We start from the raw sequence: 25,934 nt of genomic DNA, 5'->3' as shown, positions 1-25,934 counted from the left end.
TATCATGATAACCAGACCTCGTTACAAATTTATAATTAATATTACTCAATTATAGAGACATTCAAATACATAATCATCTCACTTTTAAAATATCTAAAAATTAACTCAAACCAAAACTAGAAAAGAGATAGAGTACATGTAATGAATAACTCAAAAATACACAACCAAAGTGTATCATCCAAAAGTAGAGAGACAAAAAAAAAAAAAAAACAAAAAAAAACAAAAAACAAAAAAAAATCATCAATATAAAATAGAGTTGCAAGAAAGAATTGATAAGAGAGAGAAAGAGAGAGAGAGAGAGAGAGAGAGAGAGAGAGAGAGAGAGAGATTACCTTTTTCGGAAGAGAATGTGAGACAAATAACAAAATTATATAAAAGAAGATGATGACTACTAGAATATTCATAAGAAAATGTATAGTTGTAAGCACCAAATTATACAAGTCATGCTATGTAATAGAATAATATTAAATCATTTTATAATTTCATAGGATAACATGTAACAAACAAAGAAAATAAAATTAAAAAGATAAAAAATAAAAAAAGCCATAAAAAATTAACCCATATAAGTTGATAGAAGGAAATATTACGATTAAAGAATGTAGTAGTCAACGGGAAGGTCTCTCCCTAGTTCAAACTTCAAATTATTAATGCAGTTCAAAGCTCTTGAATTTTGTCACACTGCAATGGCTGCCAAGTCCATCTTTTTGCTCTTTCTCCACATCTTTATGTCTCTCATTATTTCTATCAGCACTTGTTATGGTGGTGCTACAGATAAGACCAAGGATCTTTACATTGTTTACATGGGTTCACTTCCAGAGAGTGACTACTCATCCCTTTCCCACCATCTCAGTATTCTTCAAGAAGTTCTTGGAGAAAGGTAATTGTTCATGTACTTGATGGTTTTACCCATGCATTTGCTTATTGCTAGCTCCTCCATACAATGACTTGGTCCTAAGGATACAGAGATCTGTATAAAACAAACCTCATGCTTATAATTGTTTAGACATATATTTAGTTCTAGCATTGTACATTTTTTGTGATTTTTGTTATAGCATTTGTTTGGACGAGCTTAGTTTTATCTTTACACATTAATATAAAGATTTTAGAAAACATCATTGTGTTTGAGATATAGGTGTAATTTTGCACAATAAACTAAACAAAATAAGTTGGTGAAAATATAAACTCGTCTAGACAAACACTCTATACCCATCTTTTTTTAGTATTTATTTATATAGTACTTTTTAAGAAACCTCTCTATATCCATCCATAATTATAAATTGAAACAGAACTCTTTGGTATTTAGTTTTTTACATTATCAAATTGAAAATAATTGACAATAATATAATTAAAAACATGAAGGTAAATGAAGAAATTTAAAATTTTAATTCCATAAAATTAGCATACATATTTTATACTTATAATATAATTAGGTGCTATTAAAATTTTAAAATATTACATTAAAAAAAAATTCTGAGCATGATATTTGGTGTGATGATGTTGCATTGAAGGATAGGTTTCGGACTTGTTCTTGATAGTGGTGACAAGGAATGTTCATTTGCATCATAGTTTGTATTTGGTGGGAGTTTAAGTCGGTTGACTTTTTCCTTGGGGTTATTGTACTCCAATGTTCCATTAGGTGAAAGCAAGATAGAACTTGTTGGAGACTTTCTACGCATGAAAGGTTTGAGGTCTGCTCTTTCTATGAGGTTCTTAGAGGTCTCAACCCCCTTCTCCCGTTAGGCACAATCTATAATTGTAGTATTTGCATATTGGATAGGAAAACTCATGGTCCGTTTGGATTGAGGGGAAATGATGGAGAATGGAGAGGAGTAAAGTAAAGTTAGCTGAAAATAAGCTAATTTTGGGTTAAATCTACTACTCTACTCTCCCTCTCTCCCCCTTAATCCAAACCAGTGGCGGAGCTAAGATTTGACTTCAGGAGGGGCAAAATTTATATACACTATGAACATTCATTAGGACATGTATATGTATATTACTTGATATAAAAAAGAACAATACACATATATTTTAGTGATATTTTAATGTAATAAGACCTACATAATTTAAAATAAAATAATACTATTACTTCTTAAAAAATAGAGTATACTATAGAAAAGTATATCATAGCCTACTTGCTAACCGAGATTAACACCCTAAGAGACTAAGACATGTTGCACTAAAGGAAAAAAAAAAATAAGAAGACATGTGTAACTCTAGGAGAATATAGCTCAGTTTTCAAAGAATTTTAATACCCAGTAGTCACAAGAGTGTTGGTCTCATTCCTGGAGTTTAGATCAAGTTTTCTTCATGTACCCTATACGTTTAGGACTGAAGAAAACAAAAAAAATAAAAAATAAAAAATGAAACCATCACAAGGCAAAATTAGGATATCTCTTAAGTGCCTAATTTTTTTTTTTGGCGGGCCGGGGGGGGCAAGTGCCCCTCCTCGACCCCCCCTGGCTCCGCCCCTGATCCAAATGGACCATTAGTCATTATGAGAGAGATTAGGGATAGTTCCTTCCCATATGTGGTCTATTTTGCAATCTTACTTTCAACAATGTAGAGCTGAATGGGAACTCGGGCTGAATATATTTATTTATTTATTTTTTATTTTTATATATTCTCTCTATATTTGAGTGGCTGCAAGGTTCAGGAAGTATATATTATATTTCTCTTTTGGATTTTATAGCTTTCTTCAATTTTCAATTGCAACTTGCTGAAGAATGCCCTAAAATCATGTTGTATATTAGTTCTTCTATTTTTATATAAGAATCTGTCCTACTAAAGTAAAAAGATAGTCTTTTTTTTTCCTCAATATTTGCAGGACTACGATTTGAACCTTGATGGGGAAATTGATCACGAAGAATTTGTGAAGTTTATCCAGCAGCTTACAGCTGAGACACTAATTGCTGTTAGTCAGGGACTGATTGTCAGTCTGGTTGTGGCACCAACAGTTGCAATGGCGACAAAGAGGGCTACTAAGGGTGTCCCAGGAGTTGGGAAGGTGGTGCAAAGGCTGCCCAATTCTGTTTATGCATCCCTTGTGACTATTGCAGTTGTTTTCATTCAACAGTCAATTCAGGAGTCCGACTAGAGGCTACCTTCCTTTTAAACTGAATTTATAAATCCTATACACATCATGACTCGGATTTATTTTCATACTATTTGTAGATTTGGTTATTGTAACGAATTATGTTTTAAGGGTTGTAACTTAGCGAGATCTGTTTATATGCAGTTGAGATGATTAACTCCTATTGCAAGCCTCACTGTAAAACGCAAATTATTGCTTGAGCTTTACTGAAATTGGAAGCACATGGTCTTTCTGAGTCAACCACCCTATATTTGATCAATCGGGTTTTTATGTATTATTTGCTAGCACATATGGCTTATGAGATATAGAACAGAATTTTGTAAGGAATGGAATAGAATTTTCCATTCTATTCCGTCCAAAATCCCCCAAACAAGGAAATGATGGGTTTCTCTGCTCTTCTTGTATTTTCTTTTCTCCCCGATTTTCCAATCCCAAACAGCCAAACTTCTTGCAAGAGTGAAATCGTTCTAGTAGAAGTTTTAGCAGATAAGATTGCCATCTTATTTCTTTTCTAAAAAAAGCAAATAAGAGTTGCCCTTTTTTACTTTTTTTAAAATGTCAACGATCTACAGAACTTTGCAAAACTTTGCCATCACCTGCCGTCCAGGCTCAAGCACCAACAATAGATGCATCCTTTTGGATGGATTAATTTTGTCTTAACCTAGTATTTGACAACTCAAAAGATTATCCATGTATACTTTTAGTCAACCTACTTAATAATCATGACTTGTTTAAACAGTCTAATGAATCACATAGATGGTTTTATAAACCGCAACATAATGGATTGAAGACACTTTCACTCCAGTTTGGAGAAAAACTTTAATTTCTTCTGTTTCTATCATTTGTAAATTTAGTTCTCCAAATCTAAAGCCTTGAAATCCAGTCACTCCTTTGTATAAGGCCGTCCCAATAATTAAAGCTACTATTTTCTTTTTCCTAAGGTTGTGCAGGATTCAGTTTGGATTACATAGGAGGGAAATGGGAGGTGAGGAGGGCAAGAAGAAGAAGAAAAAAAAAAGGGCTTTTGAGAATAAATGGGATTTGATTTTTATAGCAGAAATTCTGTAAATTACAAATGGAGATCCAATACTTTAAGCAAGACCACAAAAATTAAATCCAAAAAAAGGAATTATTGCTTCAATACATTCACAAATGAACTCAAAAAAGAACCATTCATTACGAAAAAAAGGATAGTGCATAAACACGACAGTAAGAAAATTCAATGATTAAAAAGTTTGACAATGAATGCTCAAGCCCCAGACAGTTTAGTTAATGCAGTAAAGAAATAGCTCTATAGAAATCTAGTGACCATTCTAACTTCTAAGATATTACACCACGAAAAGGGGTTGATCTCAGTTGAATGCCTTGTCATATAAATGCAGAGCTTTTCCTGCCATAAAGGTTTGGGTCTAGCAAAGACATGGTACAGCCAAGTTGCTTCAAGGAGAATTCAGCTTTTCAAGCTTAGCTTTGGCCAAATCAAGTTGTTCTACCCAGCATTCAGCAAATGAGAGAAAAATATATATATTTTAGCCATTTAGCACCAAGAAAAAATATATATTATCAAGCCAATAGTAAAGATTTCTTACTCTGTTCAGATGCTGTAGCTTTCTGGACAGTCGTTTGGAAAAATATGCTCCCATTTTTCTGATAGACAGCCTACAGTATACAAGGACAAAATGTTATCTGAAAACTAGGAAGCCTCTTGCCACTGAAAGAAAGGAAAGGAGAAAGTTTAAATTTTGCTTTAGATTAGTGAACATCATGTTGAGAGACATCCACAAGTCAAAGCAATTATATAAAAAGAACTGACTGTTCAAAAGCAGAACATTCATCACTAGCTGGGTTTTCTAACAATTTCTAACACTGAATTTAATTTTGAGCCAAATACATAATTTTCATCAATTAAAAAACTAGATCGTAGGCTATTCTAAAGTTGCTCAGACTCTACATAATACCAAAATCCAAATGCCATGATGGTCCATCATGGAGATTTATTCTGTTTCTTAACTCTCAACTCCCCCATTTAAAAAATACTGCTAGGCCAAGAGTCTTGTAGCTCAACTAGCACTTCTTGGCATCTCCAATGGAGACGTTCAAGGTTCAAATCCCTCTCTCCCAACTATCAAATTATCAATCAATAAATAAAATTACTACAAGCATTACATAAAAATTGTCACAGACACACTATTGTTTTAAGGAAAACTAGCTATCATGCAACAGTCCCACAGTCCCGCTTTTTCATAGTTGATGAAAATAAAATTGTGCTGACTTCAGATTTAGTACTCATTATATAAATGGTAGTAAATTAGTTTTATCAATCCTTTCAATGATGATGTTGATGATAACACAAGTTGAACCAGCCACCCAAAAAAGAAGCAGAAAGTGAACACACATATCCAAAGCATCTTAGAAACCTTCTTTGGAACCAAGATAAAGCTAAAAACAAGGGGACATATTGAAATAAAAAGTCCGCATAACTTGATTTCTTCAATCTTTCAAATACAGGAGGCTCTAGATTTTTGGTTTATTTTTTTGGGTCTATGACAAGTAAGATTATCATAAAGGTGCTAAAACAGGTGCAACCTAAGCACACAGATTGTATACATAAGGCTTGCCTAAAACAGCAAAAAGAAAGGAAGAAAACAAATAGATAATGTTAGATTAAATAATTAAATTCACCATTTATTAACAACTTAAAATTTTGGGGCAATCGTTAATTTACCATAGTATCAAAGCAGAAGGTCCTAGGTTTAAACCCTTGTCTACACCTTACCCATGCATTTTATGCCCACACGTGAAGGAGGATTGTTATATTAAACGATTCATTTCACCATGAAGAAGTGTTAGATTAAATGATTCAATTCATCATTTCCTAACAGCTTAAACATTTGGGACAGTAGGTAATTTATTATTAAAATATAAGAACCATCATGAAACTTTAGGAAAGAAACCAATCCTATAAAGGAAAGATGGTTTGAGATGCACTCAATTAAGCCTTGAGAATCCATTTTAAATCTCTACCAAGGATTACTCTTTTCCCTTCAAAAAACTGATTACTCCTCAGCCCTCAGCTACCAAATATTTCACATCAAGCTAGAAGGTACAGCTTCCCAGCTAAACTATGTCCTCCCGCTGCTATTCTTCCACTTCAGCAGGCAAGCGTGTCAACAACAAATCTAAGTGTAACCTACCAAACTCTAGAAGGGTTGAAAATAAGTAACTAATCTAAGACACAGAATACTAAGTTGGAATACAGTATCAACTAGGATGACCTCCGAATATTAAATATGCTAAACAAAACTAAAAGAGTCAATGTAAACCAAAATCCCACCTATTAATGCCTTATAGTTCTAGATTTAGATATGGAACGCAGATCTTGGTTTCTTGAGCTTTAATCTGATCAATTTGCAGGAAGTGGATTGGCGGGTAGCAAATGAGAGTAAATTTTGGGAAATCTACTAAAGGCAGCATAGTGGCCATGTGTCAGCCCTTGTGGACCACTATAGAACTGCTAAAAATCCAGTACAGATGCAATGAGGCTGCAACAAATCCCTTTTTCCTTCCTTTCCTCCCAAGAGTACCGTGATAGAGAAAATTCAGGCAGTTCACAACTGCAGTGACCACTATTTTATCCATGGTTTTTGTTTAATATTTATGCACTAATTATGCAATACCAACCCTCAACAACACCCCCCACACCAAACCCCCCCCCCGCGCGAAACTTCTCTTAAGTGCAATATATTCTAAGAATGGATCATTCAAACTAGTAGCTGTATTGGACACATGAACTTTCATTATTTTATAGTTTCTTTTCTTCTAATATTCTAAAATTTGACCACATTCTCAAAAAAAGTTCAATCCCAATCACCATCCACATCCTTATTAGAAGCCAATCCCAACTATAATTAAAGGAGTTTTTCTTTTTCCGAAATATGGTGTTAAAAGGATATTAAAAAAAAAAAAGTGGTTCACATATAGATATCACTCTGATTGTCTTATTCATGTTTAGCACCATCCATAAGCCCACTCACAGTGACAGTCTCTATGAATACTGCCTAAACAGTGGAAGTGATAGAAGAAAAAAAAATTCTCAAACCACCAATCAGGTCCATATACTTCAGATGCTCCATTGGCTTTTTCTTGGAGCCTCCGATTGTGCTTGCTTTGTTTCCAAAAAGCCCGACTCTAAGCCTCAAACTACATTTATTGTTGACCTAATATTGAATAGACTTAATAAAACCATCAATCCCTTATAGGTCTACTTCATGCAGAGATGGCAGGAAGTAGCCAAAGAATACAAAAAAGCTACAACAGATTATGTAAAAATTAAGGACAAAGACTCAAGGAGTAGCTATGGAACACAGATCTGATTGATTTCTTGAGCTTTAATCTGATGGACTTAGAGGAAGGCACTTCGCAGGTGGCAAATAGAGTAAATGTGGGCAATCTACTAAAGGCAGCATATAGCCCTGTTTCAGCCAGATGCGACATTAATGCCTGACAATTCTAGATTTAGATATGGAACACAAATCTAGGTTTCTCGAGCTTTAATCTGACCAAGGTAAAAGGAAGTGGCTTGGCAGGTGGCAAATAGGAGTAAATGTTGGGCAATCTACTAAACGCAGGACAGTGGCCCTGTGTCAGCCCTATTGGACCACTATAGAACTGCTACAAACCCACTACAGATGCAATATGGCTGCAACAGATCTCTTTTTTATTCATTCCCTCCCTAAAATGCCATGATAGCACCCTAAAATGTCAGGCTGTTCACAGCTGCAATATGTTGGACACATGAACCTCCATTGTTTTTTTAGTTTCTTTTCTTCTAATATTATAAAATTTGACCACATTCTCACCAAAAAAGTTCAATCTAATTCACCATCCACATCTTAATTACAGACCAATCTTTTTTCTATTTTTTTGAAATATAGCGTTAGACCACAAAAAAAGATTGCATATGGATATAGCTTTGTCATATTCATGCCAAGAGCCTTGTCACTCAAACGGAACTTCCTATTGTTTCCAATATAGACCTCCAAGGTTTAAATCCCCCCTTCCCCTTTGTAACTATATTTTTTTTAATAAAAAGACTATGTCATATTCATGTTAGCACCATCCTTAAGCCATCTCACATTGAAAGTCTCTACGGATACTGCCTAAAATACGAAAGTGACACCTTTTTTTTTTTTTTTTTTTTTTTTTTTTTTTTCTCTCAAACCACCACAAGATGTAGAGACAAAATCTCCTATTGTCACCAATCAGCTCCAAATACTTTATAGAGCAATTTTTGAAAAATTATAAGACAGGGGTACACCACCCAAATGAAGTGTCTGTGCAACCTAGCTTCAGACCCTCCACTGGCTATATCTTGGAGACTCTGATTTTGCTTGCTTTGTTTTCAAAAAAGCCTCTCACTATTTAGTCTCAAAGTTTCAATGCATTTACCACAACTTAACATTTATTATTGGAAAATTTCACCTATAACGCTCATGAAACGCAGCAAACTGTGAATTCCAAAGAATATTGAAAAGGTCCATTGTGATTGACTCTGTGGGTAATTTTCACAAGCACTTGGCACACATATTCTATGTCCGTGGAAACCATAAAAGAGAGATTAGCAGAAGACAAGGGCAAGTTAAATTCTAAGATGAAACATAGAATCAAAAGTGGTATAGTATTATACTAAAGAGTAAAAAAGAAAGAGGGGTTGATAAGGTTTACCCTGGATGAAGAAAGATGATTGAGTTCGGCAATGGCAACCTCGTGGCTTCTTATCTCTTTGATGAGTCCCAGTACAGGAGTCGCCTCAGACATTTTTTGTTCTCTCCACTAATTATCCCACACCGATCAGATACAAGCTTATTATTATATTCATATGCAGTTGCAAGAATTATGTAAATTGCCGAGCCTGGTAACGTAGGCTTGTCACCAAGCGGGGCATTAAAGCGGTTGAATTTATGTGTGGCTTTCCAGGGCAGTCATGTGTTGAAGGACTCCGGCCTATGGGGTTTAACGGGCTAACCACATCCTACATGGGTGGATAGCAATTATAAACAACAATTGAGTTTGAATATATTATCAGCACATCTTGAAGGCCCTCTTGGTCCACGGGTTTAATGGGCCAACCTCATCCTACATGGGTGGGTAGCAATTACAAACAATTGAATGTTGAATAGATTGCTCACATATCACACACACCATCCTAGCATGCCTAGCTTGGGACCTCATAGAAACCACCACTTTTTTATTTTAATTTTTTAGACTGATTTTATGTACTTTTGAAATTGCACAATTTTAATTTTTTAACAACGAAGCAATGGGGTATTGGGTCTTCACTCTTCACTCATAGTCATGGATTGTAAATTAACAATTTTAACGGGTAATTACAAACAATTGAATATTGAATAAGTTATCAACACATCCTAAAGGCCCATGGTCCATGAGTTTAATGAGCCAACCTTGCCTTACATTTTTTTTTTAGAATAAGGACAATGTGTATTATTAAGAGAGGTTGTTCAAATTAATATATAATACAAAATTAATATCTAGTAGTACATCTTTCATCTAGATTGATAAGGGAGGGGAAAGAGTCACTCTTCATGTAAGTGAATGACCAATGTCATTACAATGCTAACATACATGAGATAAATTAAAAGTTGAAAAATGTGATGCAAGGAAGTGGATATCATAGACAATGCATCCATATTGAGCCAAGGAAATGCTACTACTTTGCAGGACCTTAATTAGGATCTTAGAATCACCTTCTAGGACAAATGTTGTCAAACCCTAGTTCTAAAGCTAGTTCAAGGGCCAGTGTTGCCACTAATGTCTCCACCTCTATGACTGTGGGAGGTAGAGGAACCAATTGCGACAAATAAGCCATATCTAAACCATCAATCTAACAACACCCAATCCTGTACTGTTGCCATTCTCAAACATGGCTCCGTCAAAATTAACCTTGTAGCATGAAGTCTCAGGCTTTGTCCAAGAGGTTGGATGGATTATTAAAACATATTGGGAAAAAACTTATTGAAAAGCCTATTGTTGAAGGGTGTAACAAATTAAACCCATTAGTTTTTAAAGTAACAAGTAGAAAACCTAAGATTTTAAAAGGTACAAATTAAACCCTAATGTTTCAAAAATAATAAATAAAATCATATTGTTTAAAAAATTAGCAAATTAAACCTCGATCCATTTAAGCGAAATGATATTTTATCTGGAGTTTAATATAACCTAAGAGATTATTATTAAAACTATAAAGTTTAATTTATTACTTTTAAAAGGTTCAATGCTTTAATTTGTTATAACTTTGAATTTTAGGGTTTAGACTTTAAAGTGCATTTTTACTCCTATTAAAGCCCTACACAAGGGAATGAAGAAAGTTTTTTTATTTACCAAAAAAAAATAATAATAATAAAGAGAAGCAAATTTTTTTTTTTTAATTTACTTATTTAAAGTATCCTTTCCATTCCATTCCCCCTATTTCCTTTCCATTACTTAAATCGATAAGCATTACTTAAATCGATAAGCTAACTTTAAGTTTTTTTTTTTTTTTTTTTTTTTGAGAAGATAACTTTAAGTAACTTAAAAATTTTCCCCACTTCTTTAAGTAAATAAACTACCCAAATGCAAAGTTGAGCTGAATTGATTGCCTCACTTGTTTCCAAGTTCCAACAATTTTTTGTTTGGCTGTTCAAATTTTTTGGCCAAAAGGCCCAAAACAGACACTGGGCGGTTCGGTGGTTGGTTGGAGTTTTTGAATTCCAACAAAAATTAAATTGACTGACAGATAGTATATGGTGTTTACATTTTTAGGTTCTTTATAAATTATATATTATTAAAAAAATGTTATTTGTATATATGTTTTTAGAACATTGTAGGTTAATTCTTTTTTTGGGGGGGGGGGGGGTGGTGTGGGGTTTGGTTACAAAATATTTTTTATAGAGTAAGACTTAAGTATCGTACTTAGGTGCGGTTCCTTCGATTCCATTATTAAGATTCTGCCATATGAATTTTTTTTTTTTTTAATGGGTTGAAAGTGTATTTGTTAATTAAATAGCCACGTGGATGAATCTGAAAAAAGGAACCTAAGAAACAGTATTTAAGGTATTGTACCTAAGTTAGTCCCTTTTTATATTTACATGAAAAGTAGAATAGTTAAAATATATATTTTTTAATTAACTATTTAGATATAATTTGACAAAAAATTTGCATAGTGTGATGTTAATGCTTTAATGCTAAAGCTCTATAGTTTAGCAGCAATTAATTAAACTCTATAATCTATATCTATATATATCTAAAAGTTAAAGCGTAGAGTTTAATGTTGTTGCGCTCCTATTAAGCAATATCAACGCCACATCATCAACCTATTTTCAATATTTTCTCTCTCATTTTTAATTAATTTTCTCCTTATTAATTTGCCACTTTAGAATTACACATTCTCCAATCTTTACTTACTTTTATATTTTTATCTCCTCACAACTCTATACCTTAACCTTACAATTTCTCCATTCCTCCATCTTTCTTTTATTTTGACTCTTCTTCTCCTCAAATTTTTTACTATAAAATTTTTTTATTTTCTCTGCCATTCAGTCCATATTTTTCTCACACAAAAGGATCTCATTTTTAATTATTTTTCTCCTTATTAATTTGCCACTTTATAATTACACATTCTCCAATATTTGTTTACTTTTACTTTTTTATCTCCCTACTACTCTATATCTTAACTTTACAATTTCTCTATCCTTTTATCTTCCTTTTATTTTAACTCTTCTTCTCCCCATTTTTTTACTATAAAAATTGTTATTTTCTCTTCCAATCAATCCATATTTTGCTCACACAAAAAGGTGAATACTCTCTCTCTCTCTCTCTCTCTCTCTCTCTCTCTCTCTCTCTCTTATATATATATATATATATATATTCTTTCTTTGGGTGGATGTTTAATTTTTTAGATTGATGAATTTTTATGTTTAACTCTACTTTAGGTTGATATCATTTGGATATATTTTAATTTTTTATCTTTTTGATTTTATTTTCTTTGTCTGTTACAAGTTATCATATGAAATTACAAAATGATTTAATGTTATTCTATTACATAACATGACTTGGATAATTTGGTTTTTACAACTATACACTTAATTTTGAATATTATTCTACTCATCTTCTTTTATATAATTTTGTTATTTGTCTCACATTCTATTCCAAAAAATGTGATCTCTCTCTCTCTCTCTCTCTCTCTCTCTCTCTCCATTATTAATTCTTTCTTGCAACTATATTTTAGATTGATGATTTTTTATTAATTTTTTTTTTTGTGTGTGTATCTCTACTTTTAGATGATACACTTTGGTTGTGTGTTTTTTGAGTTATTCATCACATGTACTCTTTATCTCTCTTATAGTTTTGGTTTAAGTTAATTTTTAGATATTTTAGAAGTGAGATGATTATGTATTTGAATGTCTATATAAATTATTTGAGTAAGATCAATTATAAATTTGTAATGAGGTTTAATTATCATGTTCTTAAGAGATTGAAAAATTCAAATAATTAATTTTGAACTTAAAAATTTTAGTTGTAGAAAAAAAAAAAAAAACCATAACACACTATACAAAAGTTTGAATAATAAAGATCACTTGAAAAAAGAAGTATTTTTTTTTTCTTTTATCTCAGAAAAAAAAAAGAAAAAAAAAAAGAAAGAATAATATCAATTAAATGCACCAAGGTTTTTCAGAAAAAAAAAAATCAAAACAATAAAATGATATATTTGTAGAGATGGAGAGATGAAAAATAATTTTAAAAATAATATCTACAGTACGTTTTATAGATTTATATATCTCTAAAAGGTAAAGTAGAGAGTTTAATGTTGCCACGCTCCTGTTGAGTCACGTCAGCGCCACATTATCAACCTATTTTCAATATTTTCTCTCTAATTTTTAATTATTTTTCTCCTTATTAATTTGCCACTTTACAATTACACATTTTCCAACGTTTACTTACTTTTACATTTTTATCTCCCTACTACTCTATATCTTGACATTACAATTTCTCTATCCTTTTATCTTCCTTTTATATTTTACTCTATCGTAGGTTGATATGATTTGGTTATATTTTAATTTTTTATCTTTTTAATTTTATTTTCTTTGTTTGTTACATGTTATCCTATGAAATTACAAAATGGTTTAATGTTATTCTATTACATGGCATGACTTGTATAATTTGGTGTTTACAACTATACATTTTCTTATGAATATTCTAGTAGTCATCATGTTCTTTTATATAATTTTGTTATTTGTCTCACATTCTCTTCCGAAAAAGGTAATCTCTCTCTCTCTCTCTCTCTCTCTTATCAATTCTTTCTTGCAACTCTATTTTATATTGAAGATTTTTTTTTTGTTTTTTTTTTTGTTTTTTTGTTTTTTTTTTTTTTGTTTTTTTTTTTTTTTTTTTTTTTGTTTTGTTTTTGTTTTTGTTTTTTTTTTTTTTGTGTCTCTACTTTTGGATGATACACGTTGGTTGTGTATTTTTGAGTTATTCATTACATGTACTCTCTATCTCTTTTCTAGTTTTGGTTTGAGTTAATTTTTAGATATTTTAAAAGTGAGATGATTATGTATTTGAATGTCTCTATAAATTATTTGAGTAATATTAATTATAAATTTGTAACGAGGTCTGGTTATCATGATAATCTTCTTAAGAAAATGAGAAATTCAAATAATTAATTTTGTAACTTAAAAATTTTAGTTGTAGAAAAAAACCATAACACACTATACAAAAGTTTGAATAATATAGATTACTTGAAAAAAGAATAGTATTTTTTTCTTTTATCTCAAAAAAAAAAAAAAAAAGGAATAATATCAATCAAATGCACCTAGTTTTAAAAGTAACAAATGAAACCTTATTCTCAACCAAAAAAAGAAAAAAGAAAAGAAAAAAAGAAACCTAGTTTTTATTGGTTTTTATCTAAACCACCACAGATATAACTTTATCATTAATTTACCATTCACAACTTACCAACTCAACGGTTGTGAAATAATTTGTAGAAAATTGTTGTAATTATAGACTTATTGGTTATCATTAGGTCATTGCAAGACAATGCATTTTGTATGCTTCTAAGGAATGCAAAAATGAGTAAACAAGAAATTGTACGTGTTATGTGCATTTTTAAGTAACAACAGGTGTAATTAATGAGAACACGTGTTTTCTTATGTAATAGAATTTGATTTGAATTTGAAATGGGTAAATGACAAACATCATAAATTGCCCTGAAGGAGTGCATTATAGGCCTAAATTTTGTCAGTTATTACGATTAAAGAATTAGTAGTCAACGGGAAGGTCTCTCCCTAGTTCAATATTATTAATGCAGTTCAAAGCTCTTGAATTTTGTCACACTGCAATGGCTGCCAAGTCCATCTTTTTGCTCTTTCTCCACATCTTTATGTCTCTCATTATTTCTATCAGCACTTGTTATGGTGGTGCTACAGATAAGACCAAGGATCTTTACATTGTTTACATGGGTTCACTTCCAGAGAGTGACTACTCATCCCTTTCCCACCATCTCAGTATTCTTCAAGAAGTTCTTGGAGAAAGGTAATTGTTCATGTGCTTGATGGTTTTACCAATGCATTTGCGTATTGCTAGCTCCTCCATACAATGACTTGGTCCTAAGGATACAGAGATCTGAATAAAACAAACCTCATGCTTATAATTGTTTAGACATATATTTAGTTCTAGCACTGTACGTTTTTTGTGATTTTTGTAATAGCATTTGTTTGGACGAGCTTAGTTTTATCTTTACACATTAATATAAAGATTTTAGAAAACATCATTGTGTTTGAGATATAGGTGTAATTTTGCACAATAAACTAAACAAAATAAGTTGGTGAAAATATAAACTCGTCTAGACAAACACTCTATATCCATCTTTTTTTAGTATTTATTTATAGATTTTTTAAGAAACCTCTCTATATCCATCCATAATTATAAATTGAAACAGAACTCTTTGGTATTTAGTTTTTTACATTATCGAATTGAAAATAATTGACAATAATATAATTAAAAACATGAGGGTAAATGAAGAAATTTAAAATTTTAATTCCATAAAATTAGCATACATATTTAATACTTACAATATAATTAGGTGCTATTAAAATTTTAAAATATTACATTAAAAAAAATTCTGAACATGGTAGTCTCCATTTTTTTTAGCTCCTTTTATTTGAGCAAAGAAACAAGAAATACAAATAAAAAAGAAGCAAGAATGGAGGAATATAGAGAGACAGAGAGAAAAAATAAAAAGTTTTAACTACTTTTGATCTAATCTCTCTTCACAGTGCTGCCAGTGACTCCTTTGTCAGAAGCTACAATAGGAGTTTCAATGCATTTGCAGCAAGGCTCAGTGGTGAAGAGCACAAAAAAATTGCCAGTGAGTGCTTTTAAGTCTGATTTTGTTGTCTTTTTGTTAAAAATAAGAAATTCTTTAAATAACTTCAAAACTACTCAGTAGTCAGTTTAGTTTGATATGTCCTATGATTGGAATAGTTTGTAGCCCGGACTGTATAATTACAACAATGTTAATATGCACTGTGCAGGCAAGGAAGGGTTGGTATCTGTGTTTCCATCTAGGACCCTCCAACTTCAAACAACAAGATCATGGGAATTCATGGGTTTTCCTGAAAATGTAGATAGAAACCTCACTGTTGAGAGTGATATCAGAATTGGTGTCATTGATAGTGGAATCTGGCCTGAGTCTGACAGTTTTAGTGATGAAGGTTATGGTCCACCTCCTAAGAAATGGAAGGGGACTTGTGATGGAGGCCTCAACTTCACTTGCAACAAGTAATTTTCTTCTCTCCCTAAATTATATTTTCCATTTATATGAATCTGCTTTCTTCCAGGGCATGCTGGATGATATATCTATATAATGTTGTAACTTTTCCTCAATGTTACAATATTTTAGGATTTATGTTTAGAAAATATTACCATTGAATTATAAAATTGGACATTTTTCTAAACCAATGAGATCTAACAAAACTAGCACCTCCCTCCCTCTGAAGTTCTAGGTGGAGGTGAGATGGTGAGCTCAAGACCCATTGGTTACCTGCGTAACTTACCCATAAAAAAGATTAATTATTAAAAAGATAATGGCACATTTCTCTAAAAACAGAACAATGAATAAGTTATAAGTTATACCAGTATAACTTATTCATAACCTATATCCCAAGTAATGCTTTTTTCTATTTCTTTTTTCTCCCCTTCCCCTTGAAGCTTTTCTGGAAGATTTGAAAGTTGTTACTCCCATGTGCTGGTTTGGGGCCATCTTGTGTCTTTTGCCATTAAAGCCTCTAAGAAGATTTGAACACCCAACCTTTTACAGAGCCACCCTGTACCGGAACATTGTAGGATATTTGTAGGACTTTTACATTTTTCTTTGTATTTGAATACTCAAGAATATGAACTGTACATTTGCAGTAAGATCATTGGAGCTCGATTTTACACATTAGACATTCATAGTAATTCCGCAAGGGATGAAGAAGGCCACGGTAGCCACACTGCCTCAATAGCAGCTGGTAACAAAGTAGCAGGTGCAAATTTCTATGGATTGGCCAATGGAAATGCAAGAGGAGGAGGTCCATCAGCAAGGATCGCTACATATAGAATCTGTGGCCCTGGAGGGTGCACAGATGACAGTATCATTGGTGCGTTTGATGATGCTATTGCAGATGGGGTTGACATCATTACAATTTCAGTTAGTGGAAGTCCAAGACCCTTCAATTTTGATTCTATTGCTATTGATTCTTTTCATGCAATGGAAAAAGGTATACTCACTGTTCAGTCTGCTGGAAATGATGGTCCTTTTCCATCAACAGTAGGAAGTGTTGCACCATGGTTATTCTTCGTAGCAGCCAGCAGCACAGATCGACGAATCATTGATAAGGTTGTTCTTGGGAATGCGAAGACCCTTATTGTAAGTATCTCTAATTTTTTTTTCTTCTTTGGTCAATTGAATGTAGACATAATTGTGTTGTGGGCAGCTGACAGATTTAGCTCTTTCTTGGTTTTAGTAGATCCCGGGATGTGATATTAATGTTGAGAAGCTTACAACTCCAAGGCACCTCATCCCCCCATTAGGCTAGCAACGTGGACTTGAATGACCTGAGTCTTTCAGTAGTATATTCTAATGATTGTACAGTTACCAACAGCTTTGGGGCAGATAAGGTGTCTAGTGTCCTGACGGCTATTTGGAATGAGGTTTCACAAGCAAAGCCCCCTTAAATTATTTGAAGTGGTCATCAAGCGGTGTATTAAATTTTTTGTCATTGCAACGAATGTTATTATTCTTTGCAATACTTTTCCGCTAAAATTTTCTAATTTCATTCTTCGATTGCCACTATGTGAACTTATGTTTTGATTTTCTTCATGTGCATTAATCGTGCAATTTTCCTGTGCCTTATTTTCTTTATGATGCTTTTTTTTTTTTCATTATAGGGAAATGCAGTTAATTCTTTCACACTAAAAGGAGTGAAGTTCCCTATCATAAAGGGTGAAGATGCTAAGAGTAATTGTTCTGACGCTGATGCTCGGTAATTGTTGTTCTTTTCGTTATTGCTGACTTTGGGTTGTCTTAAAAAAGAAAAAAGAAAAAACTAAACACTCCATGTTCCATAGTAGGCTTTGCAGTCACCTTAGTCTAGATAGCAGCTTAGTGAAGAAAAAGATTGTGGTCTGTGATAAGTCAACAGGATGGAATGAAGCTTTCAGAGCTGGCGCCCTTGGGTCAATCACCTTAGATGAGGATTATTTTGTAGTTCCCTTACCTTCATCTGGTTTAACTTCTCACAACCGTGATTTGGTGAAGTCCTACATAAATTCTACAAAGTGAGAATCCTAATATTTTTGTACATTCTGATTTGTTTATTACAACTTTCAAGTTGTATTATTGCTAGAATTCATGAGAACTCGTACACTGATTGATTGGATTTTATTGGTTTAGTTTTTGATTTGGGAGAAGATTTATTCTACGATTCTGTTGTTCATGTCTCTAGTTTTTATTTTCCAGTAACCCGCGTGGAGAAATTATAAGAAGTGAAGCTATCAAAGATATAGCTGCTCCTAAATTTGCTTTCTTCTCTTCTCGTGGGCCAAATTCAATTTCTGACGAAATTTTAAAGGTTGCCCATCAATTACTGTCTTTCCAGGGATGCATGTATCGCTTAAATGAATTTCATTTCTAACAGATATATATATATATGTTTGCCGCATATTGCAGCCAGATATAACTGCTCCAGGAGTATATATTTTGGCAGCATATTCACCTGTTGCTTCACCATCAAGTGCCCCTGGTTATAATAGGTCTGTCAAGTACAATATATTGTCTGGAACCTCCATGTCTTGTCCCCATGTAGCTGGAGCAGCCGCTTATGTTAAATCATTTCACCCTCATTGGTCTCCTTCAGCCATCAAATCTGCTCTCATGACCACTGGTAATCGTCATTCTCCATCTTGCTTGCTCTATCAGTTTCTTAGTTGTGCTATGTTTCTAACTTATTCTATTTTATTGTACTTCAAGCTTTGTCAATGAATGTCACAGAACATCCTGATGGTAAATATGAAGATGCGAATTTGCTTATGGTGCTGGCTATGTCAATCCAGTAAAAGCAATAGACCCTGGTCTATTGTATGATGCTTCTAAAGATGATTACATGAAAATGCTCTACAGTATGCAAGTTCGTCTCTTCAGTCCGAGCCCCAAGGAGACGAAAGGTTCTCCAAAGGATCTCAATTACCCATCAATGCAAGCTCTAGTTAAAATAGGCAAGCCTTTCACAGTTGAATTCACCAGAACAGTGACAGATGTAGTCCTTGCCAACTCCACTTACAAGTCAAAGATCATAGCAAATTCTCAAATTAATGTTAGTGTGAAACCTAGCTCCATCTCCTTCAAGTTATTATAAGAGAAGAAGTCTTTTCTTGTGAAAGTATCGGGGGAAGCATTAACAGCAAAGACAAGAATGTCTGCATCGCTCATATGGTCAGATGGCCCCCATAATGTGAAAAGTCCTATTGTCATGTACACACAGAATCCAGAAGAATAAGGGATGAACTTAATTGGTTATGCAAGTGTTTTTATGAGTAAAAATTTGACCCATAAATGGTCCAGAAATTATTTTTGAAGGTGTTGCAATATATATATTCTATCATTTTGCAAGTAACTCTTCAAATTTTTCAGGAAAATGTTTTTAAGATATTCAAGTTCAACTTCAATGATTCAGAGCAACAATTCCATTCATGCTCTTAAAGAAATCCAAACTCCGAATAAGAATTCTAATGGTCACCCCCAAACCATCGAGCGTTTGTTGCCATATAGCATGAACAGTCAGTCGTAACATCTTGGAAGAGACTGAAGGATCAATTAAAGTGGCAAGAGGGAAGTATGAATGGTCAGGCAGAGTTGTTATGCAGAAAAGCCATACCCATGCAAAAGATATGTCAAATGACTAACTACCAAATTGGACTAAGAAGTCCACGCAGGGATGTCAACATAATTCAAAAAGTTCCACTTTGGAAGTAGAGAACTGATTCCAACAATTACCTCATTCAATTAAGGGCAGCACTTAAGGCCATGTAATTTAAAAGAAGATTGCAAGTTAGAACCACTTTTTTACCATGAACATCCTGCAATTTAATTTACAGGGAGAGCTACTCTTATTACAGGTAGTATTTAATTATTAGGGAAAAAAACAAATCTTCTCCCACACATATATAAGAGCACTAATTCACTAAAACATCCAATCTCAAAGAAATTTAAACTTAAATCAAGACCTACCAATGTTCATAATAAATTGTTTAAGCTCAATATCATCTTGTCAGTAAGAAATGTACGTTTTCACATGTCCTTATGCATTGTAACAAGGTGGCTCATTCTTTAGCAAGAAGAGCGCTTTCCTATCCTCATTTGTTAGTTTGGATAGAAGATGTCCCACTAGACATTTTCGATGAATTCCAGGCTGATTTGAAGAGCCTTCCTTAATAAAACGCAAAGTCTTATTTCTCAAAAAAATCTTGTCAGTAGCTGGTATAACTGTTTAATTGCTCAATATCATCTTCCGTGGTGCTACATCTAATACTAATGACCTTAAAGCCCCAAGAACAATAAACTTCCTCAAAGTTGTTAGTAGGTTCGGATAAAATATAAGTGTGTAGAACATAAGGCACAAAAATGCACATTATTTAAAAGCTTAAACAGACTATGCCTAACGAATTGAAGGACACGGAAGAAATCAGCATATGGTTTGCAGTTACTCACCACATCAAGCAGCAATAAGAAATAACACAAAATGTCACTAGCTTGGATATAACCAAATTGATGGTTCTTTGTTCATCAAATTAGGTCTATTTGTTGCTTCATCATAGGAATATCGTAACAAGAAATTAACTTAAATCAACCAGCATGAAAGCATCCACAATAGTGGTGCTAAAAAGGACCACCATATACAAAACGAGTACTACAATAGAGGTGGTATAAGTTAATTTTTTACCTACATTGCTACAGTACATAACCAATTTTCTACCTCCTATTAAAATATTATTTATTTATTTATTTATTTTCAGAACTCTCAACTCTCACCTCTCTCTCAACTCTCAAATCTCTCTCAACTTCCTCTCACTGCTGCCAGCCACTCCCACACTGCTGACCTGCGCCGCCGATCCATGCCATTGACCCTGCTTGGTTGCTTTTTTTTTTTTTTTTTTCCTGCTGTGGGTTATTGCTGTGTGGGTAAACCGGGCTGCTTTATTGCTTTTTTTGTTTTGTTTTGTTTTTTTCCTGCTATGGATTGGTAATGGTGAAGGTGGTTCTGGGTGTGTTTGTGACTAATGGTAAATGTGGTTATAGTTGTGTTGGTTACTAGAGTTTGTGGTAGATGTTTTTATTATTATTCTAATAAGTTATTTGTATTATTTTAATCAAATAGCTAAAAATATAAATGTATTGATATTGGTTATATTGTAAAATGAAAAAGTAAAATAGATAAAATAACTTTGGTAAGGTCTAAATAACTAGATTTTTAGCTTAACTAATGTAGATGCCTTAACAAGTGAAACTTGAAACTAACTCACAACAAGTTTAAAATGTTCCAAATCGTAACCAGAAATATTGTAACAACAAGTTCTCGCAGTTCTTGTAGGATCCACAAAATCATAAAAATATTGGCCCTTAAATAAAACATAAACAAAAGATAAATGACTAATTCCTATCGTTGAATGTCTTCAGACCATATCTTGCGTTGACGAGTCATCATCTTCAACTTCAACTTCAACTTCAGCACGATCCGAACCCGAATACATATTTGAATCAACAACCACAAAGTGGACCCAGAACTCATGTTGATGGATACTCTCTCTTCCTTCTTCTTCCTCCCCATGTTCCATACTCTCTCTTCCTCCTCCTCCTCCTCCTTCCTGGTCCACAACATCCATCCTCTCTCTTCTTCCTTCTTCTTCCTCCACATGATGATGGTACACAACATCCATACTCTCTCTTCCTTCTTCTTCATCTTCCTCCATAGGCATAACAAATCGGCAAAGCGGGCACAACCCTTTAACCCGGAGCCAGTTCTCGATACAATCGGAATGGAACTTGTGCTTGCATGGCATCTCTCTAGCCTCGCCGCCGACTTCAAACTCCTCCAAGCAAATCGAGCAGGCTTTATCAGACTCCTCCGCCGTCACTGTCACTCTCGGCATAGCCTCGATAGCCCCCTTCGACGCCCGCAACTCCCCATGCTTCTCCAGCGAGCTGTGGCGGAGTGCTGCGGCTACTGCTAAGACTATATCCAAGATAGTAGGAAATCGACCTTGGATTTCTGGATTCGACATGTTCGACCCGGTTGAAATATAATTGAAACTATAATATTCAGTATTATCAGAGAGAGAGTTTTTTGCTTGCGAAAGAGAAATAAGGTTGGAGATTGAGGTAGTGTGTTTTTATATGATAGAAGTACGAGGTGAAGAAGGATTTGGAAAAGCACTACAAGCTTCCGGAACTTTTGCCAAAAAAAAAAAAAAAAAATTTTTTTTTTTTTTTTTTTTTTTTTTTTGAGAATGTCAATAAAATAAACTTAACTTTGCCGGATACATGTATAATAATAATAATAATAATATTCCAAATCATATACTTATATGTTTTCTATAATTTATTATTTCCCATATAATACTTCTTTAAAATTATTTCAACTTAACTCAATTTTGATATATTTTGTTGTTGATAATATAAATTTTTTTTTTAAAGATGCTACTATTATATATGACTATAAAATTATCAAAACTAATATTTTTTGTTTCATCTTTTACTTATTTATATTAAACATCAACATTTTCAAATCTATTATAGTTTTTATTTTTTATCTATTAAAATTTTCTAGAATTTGTATGTTTAGATGTTATCATTGTCATACGTAATTTGTATGTATGTATATTAGATTTTAAATAAACAAAATTAAAATCAATTGAAATTATAATAATATAAGACAATAAAAACTTCTTCTTTTTTTGGCTATGTAAGTGAATGAAGGAATCTATGAAATATTATCTTCTCCATTAACTTATATATATATATATATATTTCTTGAAAGCATTACTATTTTTTTTAAAAAAAAGACATATATACTTAAATAGGTGATTTTTATATGGGTTCTAATTAACTTAATTAATAATAATAATTGTCGTTGAATGCATGTGATGAGGCTTTTTTCTTTTGATTTAGTTTCATAATTTTTTATTCATCATAATTTGAGGTTTACACATTTTCTTGCTAATATTACACATTTGAAACTACTAATACAAAATGAACAAATAATTTTAATACTATTTCACTTGTATTAGTAATTCTATATATGTAATATTAATTATCTGTGGTACAGCCAGGAAATTTTTCTAGGAGGGGCCAAGTTAAAGTGCTCAACATTGAGTTAAAATTTTTTTGTTATATTTTAAAATTGTGTATTACATTCTTTAATGATATTAAGAGTGCCTTTGGTTAGGCGTCTATAAACCCTAAACACACGTTTTTAAAAGAAGTGTAAAATTCCTTTTTAAATACGCAATGGAGTCTAGTTTTTACAAAGGCCCCTTAAAATCCATTTATAATTGATCATGGTTTTTTCATTAAATTACTCACTTAAAAACTTTAATATTGAATTTTTCTAAACTAATTACATCGCCAATTTTTTCACTTAAAAATATGTAAACTATTGTTTATGTTCAAGCAAATATAACAGACAACTTAAGTGTAAATTTGGTTTTTTTTTTTTTTAATCTTTAATACTTCAATAAAAATAATATACAGTACTATAAATATATGAAAGAAAAACGTAAAAGAATAAAAAAAAAATTTAATTACTTAATCCATTATCTACTAAAAAAATAGATAGTAAACCATTTTCATCAAATTTAAAAATAATATAAAATTGTAGAACATTAAAAAGATACAAGCTACAAAGTAAAAGTACAAACCACTAATCTAATATAGGAAAAAATGCTCACACACCCGCTTAATTTTAATGTAGTGGCCATGACACCCCCTAAACTTTTATATTGGTCAATTTACTCCATTAATTCTATGCACCTACCAAATTAATACTTTGTTAGTTTGGTGTTAAAAAAACTAAAGCAACTCACATTAGCTTAAAAAATACTCAAATAATTTGTTGAAAAGTGCCTTTCCCTTGTAGGAGCTCTCCCACTCATCTCGTAACGAGCCTTTCCCTCCCTTAGGCTAGCTTTAAGGGTACTATGCTGTTCAGTTTTTCTTGTTATTTCTAATAGCAGAGAATGTGATTGATAGTTTGGAAAATATGAAGTTAACGGCTGATGAAGAAGCAGTTATTGCTATATCAAATGAAGGAAGGATGGAAGCTATTGAAAGTTGTAACCTGAGTCTCATTGTAAAATTTCTAATATGCAAATCTTTCAACAAAAGGGCGACAAAGAATACATTAAGGAGAGCATGGGGCTTGGAAGACAAGATGTAGATTCTTGAGGCCGGTTTGAATCTGTTTCAATTCAAATTCTAATCGAAGTTTGATATGACTCGAATACTTAAAGGCAGTCCATGGACATTTGATAATGAACTGCTCATGCTTCAGCGATGGAAAAAAGGGATGAATGTGGGGAATATACGAATGGGTCTTGATATGGGGAGCCCCATTTGATATGGTTTCCCCCAAAGTAGCAATAGTAGTTGGCAACATGTTGGGTATGGTTGAGGAGGTGGAAATGAGAAGAAGACAAGATGATCTAAACTTCTTCATGCAAGTTTGAGTTGCACTGCTAATTACAAAGCCACTCCACTCAGACATGGTGGTTTCATAACTGGATCGGATGGTGAACGTACGTGGGTGAATTTCAAATATGAGTGACTTCCAATGTTTTGCCACTACTATGGTATGCTTGGACATGATTTGAAACACTGTGCAACACACTTTGCACTAGAAAAAAAATAGAGGGGACGTGGAGTATCAATATGGTAATTGGTTAAAAGCTACAGGGGACCATCCAAGATTTCCACCTAGGCGAGATTTGGGGAAAGGTTTTAATTCTACTGATGATATGGGTGATATTCCAGAACAGACAACAAACCATCAACCGAAGTTTGGAAAGCTGACGGCGACAAGGAAGAGTGATACAGAAAACCCTAGTACGAGTAGCTATCACGATAAAGGAAATCCCTTGATTTCTAGAACTATCCCTGATCTCTAGCGAATTGATATTGTAGATAATGGATTTCATGCTAACATGAAGTATGGAAATATCGTGAATTCTGGAACTGGTATTGATATCTAGTAGATTGATAACGTAGATAATGGATTTAATGCTAATGATAAGGATGGAACATTATCTACCTCAATGGATAGGATAAAGGGGAATTCAAATTTAAATCATGAAGCTAGTATTACACCTCACCTTTCTATTACCAATTGGGCCTCTGGAATAATTAGGCTGCTCTCATCAAAGCCCAAAGCCACTTGGACTAGAATCAACCGTATGGATTTTAGGTTGAGTGGGTTTACTAAGGCTCTCACATTGCCAACACTTGGTAAGTGGGACTCGATGAATGAGGCTACTGCATGTCCGTGTGATGAAAAAGGAAGACTGGTTGTAAAGCATGGAAAGGTAAACACTGATGGAACTATCAATGATGATGTCTTAGCGGGGGTGGAGGTCCACCCTTGTCTGGAGCAATGAGGCTTCTAAGCTGGAACTACCACGGGCTTGGAAATTCTTAGACAAGTCGTAGCCTTCACAAGATTGTGAGGGAACAAGCTCCCATTGTATGTTTTTTCATGGAACCACATCTAGATTAAGAAGGGTTTGAGAAACTTTACAACAATTTTCTCTTTCTGTATCAGATTATTGTAAAACATCTTGATTCAAAGAGAGGATTAGCATTAATTTAGAAGAAAGATGTATCAATGGAGGTCATGAACTTTACTGCAAATCATGTCTTAGCTAAGGTGATAGAGGATGATAGTTTTACATGGTTTTTGACATGTTTTTATGGCTGGCCGAAAGTACATCAACGAGAGAAGTCATGGAAACTATGAGCTCACCTGAGAACATTTGTGGATGGACCTTGGCTCTGCATTGGTGATTTCAATGCTTTTCTCAATGTCTCAGAGAAGCAGAGCAAACGACTACCACAAACAGCCTAGGTAGATGCTTTTCGAGATGCATTGGAATTGTGTCAGCTTGAGGATTTGGCTTTTAGGGGCTACCCATTCACTGGGAGTAATAAGAGACTTGGCGAAGCAAACACGAAGGAGCGGTTTGATCGAGCTGTAGCAACCAA

The 25,934-nt window shown here is 33.2% G+C and overlaps 2 protein-coding genes and 2 long non-coding RNA genes across 4 annotated transcripts; 2 read left to right on the top strand and 2 right to left on the bottom strand.

Annotated features, from left to right (window-relative positions):
* The first annotated feature begins 617 nt into the window (after positions 1–617).
* Positions 618–3,003, top strand: LOC111988022 (uncharacterized). The gene is made up of 2 exons (XR_002880380.2): positions 618–877; positions 2,825–3,003. It is a non-coding gene; the product is annotated as an uncharacterized LOC111988022 (long non-coding RNA).
* A 1,178-nt stretch (positions 3,004–4,181) lies between these two features.
* Positions 4,182–9,212, bottom strand: LOC111988021 (uncharacterized). The gene is made up of 3 exons (XR_010626461.1): positions 8,816–9,212; positions 4,681–4,750; positions 4,182–4,580 (listed from the first exon to the last, which is right to left on the bottom strand). It is a non-coding gene; the product is annotated as an uncharacterized LOC111988021 (long non-coding RNA).
* Positions 9,213–14,464: 5,252 nt separating this feature from the next.
* Positions 14,465–19,295, top strand: LOC112001079 (subtilisin-like protease SBT4.3). Its single transcript, XM_065767073.1, is given in 10 exon segments — positions 14,465–14,677; positions 15,421–15,512; positions 15,679–15,925; positions 16,559–17,054; positions 17,576–17,670; positions 17,759–17,965; positions 18,147–18,258; positions 18,357–18,570; positions 18,657–18,700; positions 18,703–19,295. Coding segments are annotated over 10 exon segments (2,181 nt in total). The 5' UTR covers positions 14,465–14,483; the 3' UTR covers positions 19,183–19,295.
* A 2,060-nt stretch (positions 19,296–21,355) lies between these two features.
* Positions 21,356–21,964, bottom strand: LOC111999263 (uncharacterized). Its single transcript, XM_024031421.2, has one exon. It carries the CDS (start codon positions 21,962–21,964, stop codon positions 21,356–21,358), a length of 609 nt encoding a protein of 202 aa, XP_023887189.2.
* Between the last annotated feature and the right edge of the window lie 3,970 nt (positions 21,965–25,934).

The sequence above is a fragment of the Quercus suber genome, unplaced genomic scaffold, assembly GCF_002906115.3.
Source record: "Quercus suber isolate HL8 unplaced genomic scaffold, Cork oak 2.0 scaffold_769, whole genome shotgun sequence".
Lineage (NCBI taxonomy): Eukaryota > Viridiplantae > Streptophyta > Magnoliopsida > Fagales > Fagaceae > Quercus > Quercus suber.
This window is presented reverse-complemented; position numbering and strand designations above follow the sequence as displayed.

Coding starts and splice junctions, on each gene's coding strand:
- LOC111999263 (XM_024031421.2), bottom strand. CDS start 21,964: ATGTCGAATCCAGAAATCCAAGGTCGATTTCCTACTATCTTGGATATA.